The sequence below is a fragment of the Platichthys flesus genome, chromosome 2 (assembly GCF_949316205.1).
Source record: "Platichthys flesus chromosome 2, fPlaFle2.1, whole genome shotgun sequence".
In the NCBI taxonomy this organism is placed as follows: domain Eukaryota; kingdom Metazoa; phylum Chordata; class Actinopteri; order Pleuronectiformes; family Pleuronectidae; genus Platichthys; species Platichthys flesus.
The window spans coordinates 14,238,717-14,259,947 of record NC_084946.1 but is presented as its reverse complement, the minus strand read 5'-3'; the positions used below and the strand labels follow the sequence as shown (position 1 = coordinate 14,259,947).

Genomic DNA, 21,231 nt, shown 5'->3' with positions numbered 1-21,231 from the left:
AAAACCACGCTACCATGGCTACACTAGCTCATCACTACTGTGCAAGATAGCAGCGATCGTACCTGGATTATTTTGCTTCATTTTATAGATGGTGGAAGGAATTCCATCTTTACATTCAGCCTATGGTTTCACACAGTCATCATGAGCATTACTTATATAATAATAATAATTATAAATGATTTCACATTTTAAATGCAAGAATTTTACTGAATTGAGTATTTTTATTCAGCGATTTTGCTAATTTTACATATGAAAAGAATCTGAATACTGCCAGATTCCAAAACGGTAAAAGGCACCTATAAATATTGATCTTTACATGGAGTTAAAACTACACCTCTGTAAATGAGCTGGAGAGAGAAAGTGTGAGTGTGGAGGAGGGACCGGGCCTTCACAAACCACACGCCTTGTATTTTCACAGCTGCCATGAGCCTTGCTCTGCACAGGCCTGTCCTACAACACCTCAGATAAATAGGAATAAAGTGGTGCTGCAGGAGTCCTTGATCAATGATCATGCTGTGCTCAGCGCTAAGGGTGGAGGTCTGATTCTGGGGGTAGTTTACCAGGGTGATCGGGTCACTGTGCCGATTTGGGGGATAGCAGGGGATCAATTTCTACAGAGAGAGAAGAAAATGGGGTGAGGGAAATGACAAAGCAGATTCCCTCCACAATAAAAGTGTGCATAGTGAAAGCTAAGCAGCTATGGACCAATTAATCTGACTGCAATTCCAGAGCAGCTCTCTGTATTTAGAATAACTGACACATTTTTTCTGGGAATCAAAGGGAGGGAAATGGCACACTCTCAAATATTTGGGCTTTACGTAAAAGTGAAAAGTTGAAAACTGCAACGGATGAAGAAGAAAGGAACAAAATGTGAGAGAAAAAGACAGAAGACACGAGAAAGACGAAGAGAGAGCGAGCGAGAGAGAGAGAGAGAGATGTGATTTCCACTAGGGAAACTTGGCCATTGTGCAGCAGCATTTCTGAGGTTTATGGGAATCAGGGGCCGTGTTCCCAAAGGTGCTCTTAATTTTTAACACACAGTTCTCTGTTTAAACGCTTCCAGCTGCTCAACAACACACTGGTTCACTGATTAAGCAATGGATAAACAACTGAGGGGGGAGAGAAAAGATTGTGCAACATATGACGAGTGTGCTAAAAAACAAATGGCCGTCCCCTTGCTCTCTGACACCTCCTGCTCTCACTTTCACTCCACTCTTGCTAAACAGAAATGCCGGAGACTTTTCTATCTCCTCCCATTCTCCTTCCCGCTCTCTCCTCCTCCGTGCATCATCCCTGCATCCCTCCCTTTTCCGTCTGCTCCCAAGAGGTGGGAAAACAGTCTGGATTCATTAACTGCAGCTCTGAATGTCTGAAACTATGCTATTAAAAAAACAAAACAACACAGAGTAATTGAAAAAACAGAAACGGCTGCCTTCTTCCATTTTGACCCCTCTTTCCCTCTCAACAACATGTTTTCTTGGTGTTTTCTTATTCAACCCTCTCCTAGCGGTTGCCTCGATAACATATGTTTTGTTAAATGAAGCAATTCTAGGCAGAGTTTCACTCCAGTAACCATCTTCACAGGCACCCGCTGCTGGAACTACGCTGCTCGGCCCGGGGATCGATAGTCCTGTAAAATCCCTACAATTCCTTTTAATGGAGTTAATGCGGCCTTGGTACCTCTGCACTGTCACATTACTGTTCTGTCAATTTATCATGATCAACTACTATATTAACTGTGTGTCATTATATTCATATGTCTACATTTTTGCTAACGTGTATTATTGCTAAGGTGTTCTAATGGATCTATCTTATTTCCTGTCATTGATTTTATTGTCAAGCAGTTTGAGCTGCATTTTATGTATGAAAGGTGCTTAATAAATAAAATGTATTGTTATTGTTATTATATTACATTTTATCGCATGTGACTTTCGCATGGTACATATTCATTTACGATTGAACCACATGTTTTGCTTTTAGGACATCCTGTTTTCTGTGAATGAAGAGCTGTGCACTACGAGATGCTGCTTAGTCATGAGCGATTCTGTAGCACCCCCTCTGTGTGTAGCAGGAGTCTTCTCCCTCGGCCAAGAGCTGAACAATTGTGATGGCGTTTGCTTCTGATGCATTAAAAACCACAAAGACAAGTTAGACTGACTGACTGAGAAACAACTGTGATTGAAGCTTTAACACATGCTCGTGCACTAACCCAACCCCCACTCGCTTTCTATGCCAACACTCCCCATCTGGAGAAAGCATCACATTGGGAAACCAACAAACATGAACCTTTTGGGCTCCAAATGGGTTTTCTGTTGAGGTCGGCCCTCAGCAACAGGACCGCAGGAAATAAAGTGGATAGACTAGTTAAGTCTTAGACTTAAAGAAAACATGTCATTAATAGTTCAGGGTTAATTTGCGTGAGGGGTAATGAGGACGAGGAGGAGGAGGAGGAGGAGGAGGAGGAGGAGGAGGAGGAGGAGCGGGTTAAAGCTGAACGAGAGCATGTGCTGGATGTAGCGACGTCTTGAAAAAGTGCTGACTGGCTTGCCTTTTAACAGCACATGACCTCTTAAGGAGATTTCATGCCAGTGTCTGTGTTAAGCAGCACACTGTGCAAGCTCACTGTGCAGGGGGGGAGGGGGGCAGGTACTGTAGCTCGTACAGTACAAGCGGGGAGGAAGAGGGGCTTAGTGACAGGGAGAGAGGGATCAGTCCTCTTTTGCATGTGGGGCATCAGCGTCGACTTTTCACTGAATGAAAAGTGAAGTTAAACGATTTTCATCCCAGGGAGAGCTCTGCAGCTCAGCACCCATACAGCTGAACTGACTTCCACCAGGGACATATGTGTTAAAAGGTTGTTTGGTTCCTGCATCAATAAATCATTTGTCACCACATGTTACAATGAAGCCATTTTCAGACAGGAACTCTGGAAAAGCAGGACTGGACATTTCCCACAGTTTGCCTTTCTCGTGTGAGGAACGCAACAGGAGAGTGTCCAGGTCAGTCGGTTCACAACAACCGGAAAATGTCTGGAACATTGGAAGAACATGCAGGAGGCAGGACAAGAAGTATACATTCTATTTGCAGCCATTATCACCAAAAGCTCTCCAATCTCACGGTCTTTCCAGATTTACATCTTCATCTATGCTTTCCTCTTTTTTCATTCTGAAATATTTGTATTGTCAGTTTTTTCCGTTTTGCATATATCGCGTGTCAACACGCCAACTCGTCTATTGTAATTATCTTGCTGTATTGTCACATGCACTCTCTTGGACCTTCTCCGGACATTTCCCCAAGGGGTTGGCAGGAAAATGTCTTTGTTGCAATGTCTTGACTTCAGTGAATGTCTGAAGGCAGCTTGAATGATGTTGGAGAAGCACAGCACAGTGAGAATGATCTGTTCTTCTAAAAATAATAATGAGATTTTAAAATAAAAGCTAAAATGAGTGGATGGAAACCTAAATTACATTATTGGTATAATTAGCAACACTGAGAACCAGGCCACGTCAGGTATAGAATGAGAGAAGGTGTCTGAATCATGAACTCTGAAAGCTGAAACTAAGTGAGAGAGTGAGAGTGCGAGAGGGAGCGAGGGGGGAGGGGGCACATCTGGACAACTCATCTGTAGCATACTGAGGTCATGAGTCACCCCAACCGCACACACATCATTTCCTGTACGTTCAGCACCCCTCGCCATTGGCTGCTGCCTCGCTCCCTCCATGTTGACTGTAATCATAAAGCTGCTCCTCCCATTCTGTCAACCTCACACGCCAGCAGACTGTCCAGAAAGATCAAGCCCGCTGTCTGCGTCTGGAAAGCCACTCCAGATTATGGACTGGAACAGATGTGAAAAAACTGCACTTTGAGATACATGTATAAATTTGTTTTGTGCTGACGCTCGGCTTGCTGTTGGGCTTTGGCTGAGTGGTCAAAGATGCACATATTCCTGACAAATCTGAGTCAAAATAAATATGAAAATGAATGCTTTATCCACCTTTTACAGCATAGCCAGCCACTGTTTGACTCCAATATGGTGGTTTTTACCATAACACAATTTTACGTGTGAAAATAGCAATAGCAACATAATCCTGTTCTTGCTCCTAAATAGGTCTGATTCTTCTTTTTGTGCATGAGTGCATGAAGATTTATTTATCAGTGTGGGTCTGCGCATGAGCACCACAGTGTATGTTTGGGTGTGCATATGTGTGTGTAGGGGAGCAGGCGTGGAGAACCCAGCTGAAGCTGCTGGAATTTCCTGCAAATTCTTCTGCTCCCTAAATTGCAAGGTCCAATTTGACACTCATTAAGCACAAATGCATGTTTCCTAAGGTGAAATCTGTATGTCTTTTTTTGTAATTTGGAAATGGTGTTATAATGGCATGTTTCCCCCCCATCAGCCTGATTGATTAAAAGAAGTACCGTGTAATTTAACATCAACACATCTGGTGTTTTCAAGGCTTTAAAAACACCGAGATGTGCATCAGGCTCCTTCGTCTTATTACCGCAGGGGATGCCAAAATGCCTCATGCATAATTTCCATTGTTCAGAGCTTGTCTGATATCATCTGGACTGAAATGAACATATTTCCGAATGTCAGCTGCACAACATTGTGCGTGCATGCGGAAGACAGAGCCGCTCGACTGTCATCATTCGGCCTTTTCATTTTCTCTGCTGGTCTGCGTGGAACAAGTCATTTCTGTCACGTTCATGGAAAAGAGATGCGAATGGAGACGGGCTGCTGCACATTGAGTGAATGTGTTCAGTCACAATGTCTGCAGGCAAAGAAGAGATTCATTTTTTTTTATTCAATACAATGACTGTATGTCTGCATTAATCTTGTTTAGAGATAAGAGGTTGAATTAAGTGATTGTGGTGACAACTGGGGAAGGACAGGGCAGAAATAATATAAAAGAACAAACCATCTGTCAACCACTTCCCTATACAATGGTAAAATGAAGCACCTCTGTTGATGTGTGAGGATGAGCTTGTTGTTTCTGTTGCTGCTCTACTTCTGACTCACCGAAAACAAGCAGGCCAAACAAATCCGGCCGTGACTTGGCGAGGAGCATGCAGCGTGTGGGTGTGCTTAAGCGTGCAGGTGATCACGCATTCGCTGCATACACATCTGCATTTAATACCACTTCTTACATCTGCACTGTCTCTCTCACTCAGCTTCATTTTTTTTTTTTTTCTTTTCGAGACGAAAGAATCTTCATTGACTTCAGCAAACAAAATTTAGGTCATGGAAAATCCCAGCTGCTTTTAATGTCTTACCGTCATATATGACTCACAGGCTCTGCATGAGCAAAGAGAAGCTAAGGACACGTCTATTCCACAGGGATTGATGGATGGGTTCTGGCCAATATTCTGGGCTTTTATTGTCCACCTGTTATCATTTAAATTTAAAATGGAAACTTATTTCAAACACCCCACAGACACATAGCAAAATAAATATGTCCATTCTAGTTAGGAGAGTTTGGCCAATTTCTGCCCTTTAGATGAATGCGGGGTTTGAAGGGCAAATCTCATCCCCATTTAAAAGGATAGTTTGTTAAAAATGTTGAGGAAAAGCAGTTCACCTTTGTTAGTGTGACATAGTTCATTGGGTGTTGTGGGAAGTAGATCCCCCTCAAGTGTGGGTGAAGAGTACCTCTGTGTTATGGCTTGAATTTGAATGAGTCATGGTTAGTTGAACTTGACTAATGAACGGTGATGTCAAAAAAAGGTTTGCAGCATCACTGTTGAAGTTATGCCGGTTTCTATTCCATCTACCCATCATATTCGAAGTTAGTTCTGTATGGCAGGAGGCTAAGCAGGGTATCCAAGATGTTTATCTCCCCAGAAATGCTTTTGCAACTCCCCTTGGTGAAATCCAAGGAGTTCTCGGGGCACATAGGATTTATTTAATCCCTCCAGCGATTTTTGAACATTCCGATTGAGGCCACCCTGGAGGCACCCTAATAAGATACCTTGACCCTCAACTGGCAATCGATGCAAAGGGGCAGCAAGTCTGCTACATCTGGATGTCCTTACTCTTCACCCCATCTTTAAGGCTGAGCAGAGCCACCCTAGGGAACCAAATAGTTGCTTGTATTCACAAACCTTTTTTCCATTCGGTCACTGCCCTAGACTTGACTCAGACTTGTCACAGTTGGATGAAGCAAACAGAGCCACATCGTCTGCAAAGAGCAGGAACACGATCCTGAGGTTCCCAAACCAGACACGATGACCTTTGTGTGGAGGATATGGACAAGGCACTAACTTCGGTCAAACAAAGATGGCTACTAACATAGGCCGTGGTTTCCTGTAAATTCGCATTTACCCACATGGTCCCTCTAGGATACGGTCATAGCCCAAGTCCACAAAACACATGTGGACTATAAGGCCATACAAGCACTCGCTTGAGTGAGAAATCCACGGCCAGGACTTTCTGCAAACAGTGACTGTGATACTGGCATAGTTTGATTGACAGGGGGTTGCACGCATCTGGATGAGTTATTTATGTGGCCAATATTGTTGGGCAGTTTATGCTGAATGTTTTCATATTGTTGACCGTGTGGAGCACTGAGTCATCACCTTACCTCATACTAGTGCCCACATTGTATTGTCTGAAATATCATATGTTGAAAACCCCCTCAGTGTGTGTTAAGTTGTCTGCAAAGCAAATGCGTAGCCAACTTATTGAAAAGTTTCAGCTCCAGCTGCTGCAGGTGTAGAGTATCTCATGATCCTGCTGTACACATCACTTCTATACTCCACTTAATCCAGAGCTGCATGAACAATAGAAGAGTGGAATATACTTTTCTGAGTGACAAGATGTGTTACTTGATTGTCACACACATTTCATTGTGAGCTATGTACGAATTCTATATACATTATATGAAGTGTGGTTCAGGTCTGAGATGTGCACATAAACAGCCTCACAACCAGAAACTGGAAGATTCAGCCTGAAATAATGATGAGATGTTTGACATATTGCTGTTTGGCAACCAGTGATGGAGAGTGCTTCTGGCCTTTGTACACACAAACACACACACACAGATACTTTGGTTGAGGCGGCATGGTGTGTGTTATTATGCATTATGTGTAGAGAATTTAACTGTGTATAATTGGCCCGTGCAGATCACAATGTGCTGACTTCTGTGCTGCTGCTCACTGAATGCCGGTTGGACCATTACAGTGTGATTTAGAAATGCTATGGTGTACTCACGGTGCAGGCTGAGGGAGATGTTGATGACCCTCTCCTCTGCAAAGCTCTTCAGATTGGGGATCTTAGCACATTTGAGGTGTGTGGACGAGGGGGAATCCCCGACGTGGATCCAGCAAACTGTCTCCTCGGCATAGAGGAAATCCATGGCGGTGGTTTGTTTGGTGCTGGTGGACAGCAGGCTGTGGAGTGTGGTGCCACTCAGGGAGGTGGCTTGGATGTTCTGGGAGTTGGCAATCAACAGTACAGGCAGACGATCTACTGGTACTAGAAAGGTGACATAAAGGACAGAGCTAAGTGTAAACACGAGGAGCATGGACAGAGATCGGTCCGTCAGTCCTGCGGGTGTGTGTTGGTACTCACCATTCTTGGCCTTGCACGAGCGGTTGTCTGGCTGAGATAAGTAGCCCTCCACACAGGAGCAGGCGTAAGAGCCTTCTGTGTTTGTACAGGACTGACTGCAGGTCCCGTACACTGTGCACTCATCAAAATCTGAACCACAAAAAACACAGATTGTGTTTGTATAAAAGATTTAAATCAGTTCACAAAGGACAGAGGATTAATATGAAAACATAGACCCGTCCACAGATGATAAATAAAAGTGTAGATCAAAAATACTCACTCTGCTTAGCGAAGCAGAATTCTGTGTTTCATGTGTCATGTGTTTTTGCCAGGTTGAGTCTGTGATTCATTTACTGTGTGATAATTCATCGGCTTGGCTGACATAAGTATCGCTCATCGCTGCCAGTCAGTCCTTTGTGAACCCAAATGACTACTGAGATTTCAGTGTTTCTAAACAGGCTTTTGTGGTAAATGCCCCACACTCCCACGCCCCATGAACTACCCACTGAGTGCTCTGCACGTGGCTGAGTTTCTCAAAAAACCTAAATAAACAGTGGCGCTGCAGCTTTGGGGGATGAAATAACTGCAGCACTGATGTGGAGTTACTGGTCAGATAAGCGTGTAAGCCACGTAAGCTTATGTTTGCTGCTGATGCTGCACAGTGAACAACATTTAGCACATATCCAGTTGGTTTCTCATACTGTCAATGCTGCGGTTTCCTTTTCATAAATATATTTATATAGAAAGATGAATCATCTGGTATTTTTCTATTTCGACTTATTGATTACAGTTTATTCAAAATGGCAGGCATCACTGAGGTGCTGACAAGTACTCACCTTTACACAACTTTCCATCTGCGCTGATCTCATAACCACCTTTACAGTAACACGCAGGCCCTCCAGGAGTCACTGCACAGTGTTCCTGACATCCCATGAGTGTGCAGTTGGATATGAACTCTGAAGATAGACACAGAAGAGGGGGAAAGAGAGAGAGAGAGAGATAAAGAGAGAGAGAGAGAGAGTGAGGATGATGAGGCAATGAATGCAGGAACAAGGGGGGAGTTTTTATTCATGTTTCTTTCCTGTCGCCCCCATTGTATCGGCCTGCAAACACAGACGACCGCGGTTCTAAAGGGAAGTGGATTTGCGCGTAATTACGTAATAATCCATTTAACATTCCGCTATAAACCCAAAAAATTATACTGTGATCTCTTAATTTTCATTCATCCCACTTGGTGCTATCTGGCAGACACAGAGCTTACGACATGCCTGTAGATATCAGGAGCAGGTGCCGCTGAAGCTGCCATTGTTCCCTTTTTGGAGAACATTTAGAGCTCAGCTCGGAGCGGAGGTGCATTAATTGTTGACTTGTACGGCTAAATGTGAACAATGCTCCTCGCGACCTCCTCCTCCTCCCCACGACATTGAGGCTCATGTTGGACTCAGTTACTAATCAACTTAGCATCAGAAGGGAAATGAAATGTCATCTACAGTAACTGCTGTTGAATGTATCATTCAGAAACTTTAGGGCTCGTAGATACAGTGTCTCAATCTGGCACTGAAAACAAAACACATCCATTGACCAGAGTCCAACATTGACGAGAGCAAATCATCTCGAGACAAACAAACCCTGTCATCCATCAGCTACACTGCTTGTTCTTCGAGGGTCATTGTCTAAGCTGACAATATAGGCGATAAGTGGGAACTTCCATGGAAGGGTCAGCAGTATATGGCAGGGAGGAAATAAACTACATCCATACTATTATATGTAATTTTCAAATGGTGCTCTAATACCATACGAATTCATCCACACTTGAGTTGTAACTGAGAAGAACCAATCAGGAAGCGAATGTGGGAGAGTTCGCCATCATTTCCAGTCGTTTGTTTTCGCCTGTCCATACAACAATGCAGCCCCAGTCTTTAAAATAAAACTGGGCCAGCAGCATTTCAAAACTTCATTTTTTTATGAATCAAAACATAGAGTATTATGAATATTGTATGGACGACAAGAGTGAGGCGTTTTAAAATAAAGACGTAGTGGTGACGCAGCCATTTAGAGACAAACAATCGTTCACACTCACATTCATGCCCAATTGACCTAAACCACATGCCTTTGGATGGTGGGAGGAAATCATGCAAGAACATCCAAACTCAGATCAGGTTCCAACCCAGAGCCTTTCTGCTGTGAGGCGTCAGTGCTAACCACTGCACCGCTCCCAGTACAATAACTATAAGATATCTAACCCAGGAATGGAAAGCAAACAAAACAAATACTTCACGCCTGATTTGACAATCAATACCTCCCTGCTAACCCCAACCATCTCCACTGCTACATACTCCACATCAAACACGGGAGGGCACAAAAACAGCACGCTCCAATCACACCTTCCAGTCAGCTGAGTGACTGCGTAATGGAACCTCAGCCGAGTTTTCAGAGCTCTTCACATCCTGTGAGATACAAATAAAGACACAGTGAGTCATAGTCAAACGGACACAGTAATGTCAAACCGGCCTGAGATCTATCAGTCACCAATGATTCACTTGGCCCAGAAATGCTTTCCGGGGAGAGAGGAACAACCCAGGATCAACAAACTCTTCCTCAAGACGCCACACCTTCAAAGGGAAACCAAAGCACAACAGCCCTGGTGCTGTTCTGTACATAACTTAGCGCTACTGACCAGATGAATTTCCTACGTCAGTGATAAAGTATTATAGTGGTAATGAATATTACAGAGAGGCAGCACGTACACAAGTTTCCCATCTGCACTCCGGAGGCTTGCTGAGACAACCGCAGCTCAAATTACAGACGTGCCCGGAATTTTCCAAAACAAGTCTGAGCACCAAACAACCGAGATGTGTTTAGAAAACCAACATGGGCAACAATGTAAACAACCGACCATAACAAACACCACTAAATATTTATTCTGGAGCAAAAGAAATGACCACGAATGTTCTGTCTGGGTTCAGAATGCAAATCGCTCATATCTGTCAGATGACCCCTGACTGGGGCACTTAACACCTCGCTGGAAAAGGGAAGATGTCACGGATGTCACGAACTTAACCCCTTAAACCAAGTCCGAGCCTTAAAATAACTGGTCACCTCTGTGGGAGTTGCATGTTTGTCCCCAGAAAGCTGTACGGGTCCCATATGAGGTGAACACTCACACATGCACAAAGAGAGAAGTCCATTCTGACCTCAAAGTCCAGCCAGCCTGAAAGGGCATGAAAATTTGATGCGCTTTCCAATCCCTCTCTCCATGTTTCTTTAATAAATATTTCATCCCAGCTCATCTTTTTAAACCCAAAGTGTAGAGGAGAGATGGAAAAAGCAGGTCTACCTCAGTGGAGGAGAAGAATTACAGGTTGAACCCCAGGAGAGCAAGAAATGGTAAGGTTTGTATTTAACTCTGATTCTTAGAAAGAAAGAAATTCAGAGTCGCGGAATAACTAATCATTGAATCTTGGGTTTTGGTTTAAGCTGCTGGTATCTGTGCAGGTTGGAGATGAGAAAGAAAATCTGCTATAAACACAAATCAAGGTCATTGATGTGTAGCATACACTCTAGGGTATGTATTAATGATGTAGTGGTAATGATGCAGGCTGCTCTGACATGTGTCAGGATTTAGTCTAATCTGAGACACAAAGCTGCTGGACGGACGTGTTTGATGTCTGATCGTCAGTTGTGCTCGTCTGTTAACCTTTTGACAGACGTGCCTGCAAAGATAAAAAGAGGTGATCATCAGATTTTACAACTCACGCTTCAAGCTGCAGAACTAAATCCATTAAAAAATCAAGCTGTGAAACATGTAGAGAGTTTTCCAGGATTAGAGGCCGGGTAGAATGGATTTTTAAGGGCAGATGCAAATGCTAATATTAAGGAGTACCCATTTTCAGTACTAATATATCAGCAGATACATTTATTTAACTGATATATATGTATGAGCAAACTTAAACGTGGATACTGATATATCTTGACCATTTTTTTATCAGTCGATTCAATTCTGAATCTCCGGATATACAATTCTAATACAGTAACGCTGAACCTTAAATCTGCTAACAGAGGAAGTTCCCTGTAGACCTCCACCCCGACCCAGTGAGGACATTTAGCTTTGTTGCTCAATAAAGGTTTTTTATTTTTTTCTTGGGATGTGGTTTGGATCATCTGACTTTATCATAACAGCTATTAAAAGCTATAACAGGGTCATCATAACTTACTTCCTGGTTTCTGGTTTGAAAATGACACTCTCTCATTTTAATGTGTATTTAACGGACAGAATTTACGACCTTCCTGCTTTAAATATACACTGTATAGATTCTGAATGTCAACCCTCCAGCTGGTTGTATCTCCATGTAGCGTACAGACTGTGGTTTGATGGAAAACCCATACACAGCGTGTTTCAACAAAGAGCACAAGTCAATATCACAGGATGTTCCTGTGACGATTCAAGAGTGAGAACTATAAAATAGAAGGACTCCAAGATCTCCGCCTTTCCTTTCATTCGCACAGGGAGCACCAGCACAATAATATAATTTTTAAGCCCTTTTTAAACTCATGTTTACAGAGTCTCTGACAGCAGAATGGATGTGTGGGACAGTGGTACCTCGGCAGTGAGGCCCCTCGTCCCAGCCGTCGGTGCAGTCGGGAACACCGTTGCACAGTTTGGCCATGTGGATGCAGAGCTCCGTCCCTCCACACTGGTATTCATTGGGAGGGCACCGTGACACCGTGCTGTGTGGACCTGAGAGAAAGGAAAAATACAAAATACGGTGAAATGAAACAAAAGTTGAGTTGCTTTTTATGACTAACAGCCTAAAGTTGTGCTGTTTTCAAGTTCTCTCAATTCTTTGTTCTGTAACATTCCTTCACATGACTAACATCAGATGTGCGATTCAATGTTGTCAAAGTTTTGCCAATTCCAAATTTATGGAATTCCTGGAAACTATTGGCTCTTTTAAAGCTTCACATTAACTTTTTAGTGTAAACAGATGATCCCTCTAAAACTTTGCTTGTTTGTAAGAAAGATTACGCAAGCACTGCTGCACAGACTTCCATGAAACTTGGTGGAAGGATGGGTTATGGGTCAGGAAAAAACACTTAAACTTTTGGTGTGGATCCAGATTCTTTTCACATTCTTTAACATTGTGAGTCAGAGTAACTTTCGATGTTTTCCGGTTCTACCAGGGAATAATATTTGCAAAATCGATCAATCACTCAATCAATCTTTTTGGATGAATTACCATAAACACAACCAATCGATTCATTGATAAATAATTTCAGCTCTACAATGAAGCCAACTATAGAACCTAAGTAGTGATTCTTTAGTTACATAAATGAATGTTATGTGGTGTTTATTTAATGTGTATATATATCAAAATAAAGGAAGCCTTCCCAAAAATGTCCAGTGAGTTTTAGATAGGTCAGTCTGCCCCTCTGTAGACTTAAGTTATTAAAACGATTCTTTCTGCTTGTGTTTGCAACAAGAGCATCTCTCAGCAGGTAGAGACACAAGCACAATGTCGCTGCCACATGGATAACACTGCAAACCCTTCTCCCGGAGCACAGCTCCAGCTGTGACAATCAAACACCATGTTGCCAGCAGATTGGTTTGGAACCATGGAGGCGCCTGTATTACAGGGAGATGTATCTGTGTGTTTTTTTTTAAAGATTGTTTTTAGCCTCGGCCCCAAGTATAAACTGCTCAGTAAAGCAGAAATACTTAAAAATCAATCTTAGTAAAATACTGCCCTTCCATTCTACCAGTGGATGACAGATATTCTGATGACCGGGACGGCCGGTGTGTTTGGCTCACGACACATTTACCAGATTGCAACAACACAGAAAGGATTTTCTACAATCTCACCAAGGGATTGCATGTCTGTGGGTGGTACTGCTGTGGTGGGTCTCGTCAGGACACCCAGATACAAGACAGAGATCGACCTACAGCTGTAAACACTCTGGATAGGGATTCAATAAAAACACCAGAGATGAAGCCTGGCTAGAAAAATCCTTAATACTGGAAAATATGATTTAGAATATTGGGCCAACATAGTGAGGCATCCAAACTGACAGAATCCTTAAACATTATCAAACAAGAAATCTCAGAGCCCATTGGCAATCCTCTGATCATGAATTAGGGGCAGCGGGCAGTATTTTGGGTCTTCAGATGTAGCCAGCAGATCCTGGCCAAGACTCAGTCCGACTGGTTTAATCTATCACACGAGTTGAACGTTTCTCAAACAAAACATAAACAGCGCTACTTCCTGTGGGTGTTTTTGGTCCAGATGACATTTTGGCTAATCTCTGTTACAACTATCTGCATCTGAATGAAGATTCATTCAAAAGATGATCCTGGATTCCTTTCTGTCGATGTGTTCCATCTCTTTTGCTTTTCCTACAGACTGTTTACCTGCAGGAAACCAAAGCCTGCTCAATCATGATTGGTCATACTAAATCGGAACAGAACCCAGTGAGCTTCTGGACTTATCATTTTGACCCATGCTAACAGACCCAGGAGCCCACACTTATGCCCTATCTCGTTATTTTAAAGACAGTGAAAAAAACAATTCCTGAATCTGCTTATCCAACCCCGACATTTTAATCAGTTTCCCAAAACATTTCATGGAAATTGGTTCAGTAATCATGCTGACAAACAAACAGCAATCAAAACTTCCATGGTGGAGATAATTACAGTGGCCCAGCGAAGAGATCTTCCACATGGCAACAAGATGGTCCAGATAGTAAAGCCTTTCCTGATCATCACAATCTGGGTCTATCCTTCTCTCTCCTGTTCTAAGCACAATCTCTGGTGTGTAGTTACTATACTTCCAGCTGCAGTGAAATGAACAAGAGAATGCACAACGGTGGAGATATATCCACCAGCTTTCAAACATGACTAAAATCTCCGTCACTACCAAGGCGGTTCTTTCCAAGTTTACTGCTTAACCTCTCTTCTCATTCTTCTCACCAAACCGTTGAAAGCCCATTTTGTACTCTTATCAAACGTTTAAAAAGATCCAGCCCCTTCACACCTCTTTATATTGTTGTGTCTAATTCTAGTGCCCAGAGATAAAATGATGTGGTTCACTGTCTGTGACACCATAAAGTTCTCTCTAGATGTCCTACAGCCTTGTTTGAACCAACTTATTGCACTTTTACGAAGTATAACACAAACCCTTATGCACTCTAATCCCACAGCGAATCCATTTACTTAATGAAGGAATTGTTTACACGATCACGGAGTGACTACATTGATAATGAGACAGTGTACGTCAGGATCTGTGTGACTCAGTGCAGTGACTGATCAATCACATCGAACATTCACTTTGTGCTAATTAATCAGGCCTGCCTGTCGTAATGTTGTGACATCAGAAAACTTTCTGTGGTTTAATAAGTTGTGGAAACTGTTCTTGTGTTGCTGCCAAACCAGTTTATTTTGTTTCTGCACAACCATGACAAGGACAAATACATCTCCAGGTATCACAGATTGTTTAGATTCAACAAATAAAATGAAGAAAATCAGCACAACGCTCGCTATTTTGTTCCTTTTCCTTGTTTCCAAATGCGTCTGCCTTTCCCCTCTCATCCATCATGGATTTTACATTATTCTTTTCCTATTGCCAACTTAACAGGCGAAACCGCACGGCAGAAATCCAAAGAACCATTGTGGCAGCATGAGGCGGCCACGAGGGAAAACTAGCAGGATCTACAAACACATCATTATCCAAGCTGGGCCTTGCCAAATGACTACCTTCACTACATCCACAGCATACACACACAACCATCCCAGAGCCACAACAGGAACAATGAGCATGCCAGTTAAGCGGCTACAGGCCTGGTGAAGTGGTGTGTGCTAAGAGAGGACTTTGGGATGCTGAGACAGAAAACATATTCATCTTGGACGGATATGACTTTGGCCTAAAACTACAGCTCCTCTGTAGCCAATTTGCCACTGGTCCAAATTCCATTAACGTTTGGCTCTTTTCTGCAATGGGAATATGATCTGCATTATCTCCCGGGTCCAATGACTCTGCAGTTGACATGGCTCCGGCTCCAATTGGCAATTAATTAAAACAAAACACCCGGGTGTCTTTTTTAATTTGTTTTTTCCGGCGCAACGTTATGAGTCGCATTGAACTTCCAGGCGTTGCAGCGTAGCCATGAATGTTTGTGCACAGGGTTCTTTTCCTTCACACTGGCAAGACGGCGAGGTGAGGGAGCTTCTCAGTTTCCAGCATGTTCATGATGATTAACATGACTCACCTGAAGAAACAGAACAGGAAGGAAAACTCCTGTGCAGCTGGATGGAAAAGAGTCAATCCCCTTTTAAGAAGGTTTAACCACATTTAAAAAAAAAAAATAGAATACCAATTAATTTTGATATTAAAGAGATATAAGAAACTGAATCTGTCCAGCTTCCACTACGTCTATCAGTGAATAAACAGCTCAAGTCTTTAACCATCCAAACAGGGCTTTTCTCCTTCACAACATTATAACTAAACTCTTTTTCTTGGATGAAGTTTCCTGCCTTGTGACTCTGACTGCATTTTCATCCACAACGAAAAAAGGACTAATGACTCAGCACAAGTTTTGTCCAAACAGTCTATGTGGTGCCCACAACCCTGTGCTGCAACTTCCAACTACGAAAGGGGACACAACAATTCAGAAGACCTTAACCACAGGGACTTCTTTTAATGAACGAATTGAGTTATTAACCATAACTTCTCCATTGTACACATGAAACATTCAATATTTGTTGCGAGCGTTTGATTCGCAGCAGACGATGGAATAGCACAAAGTAAAAAGAACTTAAAACCAGTGGTTGTCTTCTTCTTTTCATGAGCTGGAAATTAAAATAAACAAGATGCAGCATAATGCAAACCGTTTTTGTCTTCTCTCTCTTTTTGTTTTTGTTTGACGCATGAGCTTTATTTGAAACCGATCACTCTGCCACTTATTCTGCCTTCCTGTGGAAAGTCAAACTGTTGCTTGCCCCAACTCCTACTCACTGCCTCTCCTTCTTTATCTCTTCCCAGCATTTTCCTCCAACATCTGTTGACCCATTTAGGGTAATTGTGTAAGAGTGAGGGCAAGATGTGGATAATGACAACTGTAAAAGACTAAGAGAGGGAGAGCGAGAGAGAAAGACATAGAAGACCAAGAGGGACACCTCGTCGACAGGAAGTGGACAGAGCCACACAAGGCTTCATTCTTGTGCGAGTTGGCAGCAAATCCACAGTGGAAAAAGGCATCACTAATGTGAATTAAACAGGTTCCTTTATTCCACATTCCTCCACTGTGAGGGAGCCAGGTTAACTGTTTGAGAAGTTGCTATTTCCTCTACACTGTTAGTTGTCTCCGTCATCGACCCATGCAAGCTATCCTTGTGACTGCGCCAGCGGCCGACAACTGACGCTAGAGATGTGACTGTTCTTTTCCTACGGAGAACCTGAGGTTGATCCAAGGTATAATTTCTCTGCTACAGGCGTCACAGAGACGTCAGCAGGTATCAGGCTAGATTTCCCTTCTTCCATAGGTTTGTGTGACTCAACAATTTGAGTCAAAGATGAACAAAGTACGACTTCAACCTAACTTCGGTTTCAACATTTTATAATTCAAGAGCATGGTTTCAGTTTGAGTGCGGGACTTATTGATTTAACACAAAACCCTGTGCTCGCACTCAAATAGTCCAAGGTTGTGCTCAGATTTGCTCTGCTTGTGCTCAAAATGAACGCAGGCACATTTTGTTGCTTGGATTAGAGCTTCAGCTCACTCTCCCTCTGTGCTTGTGTAAAACGTGCTTTCAGATTCCTCCTGTGCTCTTGGAATTTTTCCTCTGCACTTACATTTTTTTGAGCAACAAGTCTGTCAAAATTCCCTAACCATTAGAATGCCAGGTTTAGTGTTGGCAAATGAAATTGTCTTGTCGTTGTGGGGTGGTTCGCTTCCAACAGTAGCCTGGTGGGATTTAAGAAAAAGTAGAGGGCAACAACCCTGTTAAAGTGACCACCTGAAAAGGACTTTAAAAGAAGTAAAAATAAATCCGAGAAGCTGTGTGAGCATGAGGAGAAGAGCTAAAGCTGGAGCGAAGGAAATAGTTCAAGCAAAACAAATATCTTAGAGCAAGTGTACCGGGCTATTTGAGCACAGATGAATAGGTTTATTTAGTCCAAGTCACCAGTGAAGCCAAACAAAGCCTTTCTTCGTCGAGGATCTATCAAAACAAGATTGCAGCACAATGGATTTCAGACACCTTGCACGAGTGGAGCCTTTCACACAGAGGCGGATCACATGCAGACTACCTCACGGTCCAAAGTAGCAAGGGAAGAAGGGGGGGGCCGGGGCAAGATAACTAATGCCATTGTTTAGATCACACAAATCGGCTGTGGCCCCCTATAAAGCGGACTGAGCCGCAGTGCTGTAAGAAGCGTCACATGCCAATGCCTGATCTGAAGTGTGGCACGGCCACATGGAGGGAGAGCTGTGGCAGGGTGAGGACCACGGGGGCACAATGAGGAAAGGGGGAGGCTGGCACGTTCTCATTATGTGCCGTTCCAGGATTAATATTTCAAGCCACACTCTCCCCTAGTTTATTTATCCGCTGTAGGATTTCTCAATACTTTTCGTAATCTTGGGCCTTTTGTTTCATAAGCAACATTTTTACAGAATTATTCATCGTGGAAACTGTCTGTTCATCTGTGTTTCCTCTCCCGTAGTAGCAAGAGGCCCAGGCCAGCTGAGGGAGAAAGACTCTGAATCTGGGTTTGGATCAGGCTGAACCCAGACCAGGTTCGGGTTGTGGGGATTTTCCATTCACTAGTTCATGCTTTCCCTTCCATATGCTGGCCAGCACAATGCTTCCTCAACCAATAGCAAACACACAAACAAATAACAACATGCTGCCAGTACTTCAGCAAAAACATGAAAGGGACTCTATTTGAGCCAGAATGAGGGCAATTGTCGAGGCTGCAAACTGCCTCCAGCTTCATTTCCAATACCACAGAAGCTTTGACATATGAAACAATAGTCGCAGCACATTCTCCTGACAATTATTAGATCACTAGAATCAACCAGATACTTCTCACACACATCAACCATCCAGGGATAGATGAATAATTGAAAATGTTGATCCATAAATACGCCTCATGAATAATAACTGTTGCACTACTTTACCGCCAGCTGCTCATAATGACAAACTAAGGTTGGGTTCCTCTGACCGCTGATGACCATGTCCTCGCAGATTGGCTGGGCCCTTTCTCCGATGCTCTTGGCCTGCATGACACATTCTTGGACGGAGCACCCAAATCCTGACCTAGCAGCCCCTCGACGACCCCCCCCCCCCCCCCCAGCTCCTCGTCTGCCCTGCCAAAGTAAGAAAAGTCCAAAACAACTAGGACACGACTCTAAAAATATGAGGCACCAGAGCTTCATTCCGGCTGAAGGTGGACAGAGTGCCTAACCTTTAAAGTTTGTGTTTTTGATGCTGCTAAATCAACACGGACTTGTCAAAAAAGCTTGCAGGAAGCCGGTGCAGCCACGGCTAGCAGCAGAGTGCCGCGGATAACAGCGCCTGCACCACACTGTTTATTCCTGAGAGCTCTCCTATAAACACTCCCCTCTGCAGGGGGAAAACAACACATTACACCGCCACTCCCACTGCATCTGTGGGTGCCTCACCGACGCCAGGTCTGGTTTGTTCTCAGCTACCTGAGTTTTCTTTTGTCCAGGAAATCACATCTCAGTGTAAATTTACCACCACATAAATAAGGGTCTTGAGCTATAAAATAAAATCAATAATTTTCACAATATATGATGTAATTTGCATCAATGGTCTGCCATGACCCATTGGGAGGTTTATTTATTTCTTTATTCTTGGGTTGAGGTGTGGCGCTAGGTGTAGAGTGAGACACTCCACATGGGGGGGACCGACCAGCAGCTGATGACCCAACAAACCTCCAGTCGAGACATGCCTCTGAAGCCCAGAATCTTCCATCGCAAACCTTTTTTTCCTAAAAGGCTAACTTTATGTGTTTTCAATGAATCTTGTATCATATAAATTCAATGTAGATGGTCAGACTTAAAGAAGAGTTTCCTATCTTGTTTTCTGTCATGAAATAAAGTCATGATTATGCATACATTTTACGTGTAGCATGGGCCTGCTAGTGAAAGAAGATGGAAAGTTCTTCTGAGCAGCGCGAGTGATCCATAACCTCCCTCGCCTGCACACACGTAAGTGAGGCATTTGATTCAAGTAAACTGTGCACACCACAGGGACTGGATCAAATTTAACCAGGTGAACATGATGGATAGTATCAGTCTCATAAAAATAACAATATAACATGAGTCCACTGTATATCAATATATTCAAAATGGAAAACTAATTGAAATCGACTTGTAATTTTTGGCCAGCCCACAGATAAATGCAGTTTATTGTGACCATGTCTGGCTTTAACCCCGGTGGCAGACTACGTGTCCTCTCTGCACTCTGCACTTGACTGTTGGATCTTTGGTCTGCTGGCTCTCTGCTAACCCTTTTCCTTCCAAGATATCAACACCACATTTTCATTCCTTCCTGGGGGGGCTTCTGGGGTGGCTGGCAGGGTGACAAGCAAAGCAGGAAGGCTAAATCCAGCTCTTGAAAGCACAACAAACTGAGCCTTCTCCAAACACAGCAGCATTACGGCTCCGCTGGGCAGAGAAACCTCAAGGCAAACACTCCTATCAGCAAAGTAAATTGAAAGAGTCATATATCTGGGATATATGTCAGCTTTATATCAGTTATCGGTTAACAAAGAGGAAATGAAAACGGATGAAACAAATGAAATCAGTGGTGATATATCAAGACATTTAAGCCAATCATCCCACACACACCCGCTTCCTTGAGCTTGTGCATAAAAGGACAGATGACAACGGTTATAAGTGCACAAATCTCTTACAAAGATGGAAAACACAAGCCCAAACACACACACACACACGCATCATCTCTCCACTTGTCTATGGAACACACAGAGGAAAGAATAAACACACTTATTACCTCGTGAAAAAAGTGTTGATTATTTCTGAGAAAGTAATTATTTGTTTCATTCGCCCATTATTTCCTCACAATGGGCTGAGGAATGGCCTAAAACTATTAGTACAGAAGAAGAGAGAAGGAGCCGTACAGCTGCCATAGAATGACTTAATATGTGAAAGGCACTTAATGTAGTCTGTTTTGGCTGAGACGTCTAATCCAGAAAGCAAGAGGGTAACTTTAATCATCACAAATTAAGCACCCAGCCCCTCACCAGACAGTAATTTCTATTTGTTATGTCGAGCATTAGAAAAGTAATTCAAAGGAAAGATAACTAATTATCTCACAGAAAAGTAGCTCCTCAGACGACAGGAAAGGCCCAAGGGGCGTCACGGAGCAGGATGAGCGCGATCGTCGTTATAAGGAGACCAAAGTTAAACAACCGACACAGGAGACAAGCTGTGTCTTCACTAATGCACCCCCACATTCAGGATGCAGTCATTTTATTTCTGCTACTAATCTCACACCAGGTGGTTTATCGTAAAGAGAGAGAGAGAGAGAGAAACGAGCCACTAGGCGAAGACAGGTGTTCAACATCTGTGCGCCTGTACCCGAGGTGCAGGGTGGGGGCTGTGTAGCTTCAATTTTCATACACCCTCATTCTCTTGCAATATAT

At 43.1% G+C, this 21,231-nt stretch overlaps 1 protein-coding gene across 2 annotated transcripts in view; it reads right to left on the bottom strand.

Annotated features, from left to right (window-relative positions):
• The window catches only part of LOC133965349 (low-density lipoprotein receptor-related protein 1-like), a 100,690-nt gene that overhangs the window by 57,133 nt on the left and 22,326 nt on the right, over window positions 1–21,231 (bottom strand). For both annotated transcript variants that reach the window (XM_062399847.1, XM_062399855.1), the window contains exons 3-6: window positions 12,150–12,287; window positions 8,386–8,505; window positions 7,571–7,699; window positions 7,211–7,474 (exon numbers count right to left, since the gene is read on the bottom strand). In XM_062399847.1, the coding sequence (XP_062255831.1) occupies window positions 7,211–7,474; window positions 7,571–7,699; window positions 8,386–8,505; window positions 12,150–12,287 (651 nt within the window). The remainder of the gene's footprint in view (window positions 1–7,210; window positions 7,475–7,570; window positions 7,700–8,385; window positions 8,506–12,149; window positions 12,288–21,231) is intronic.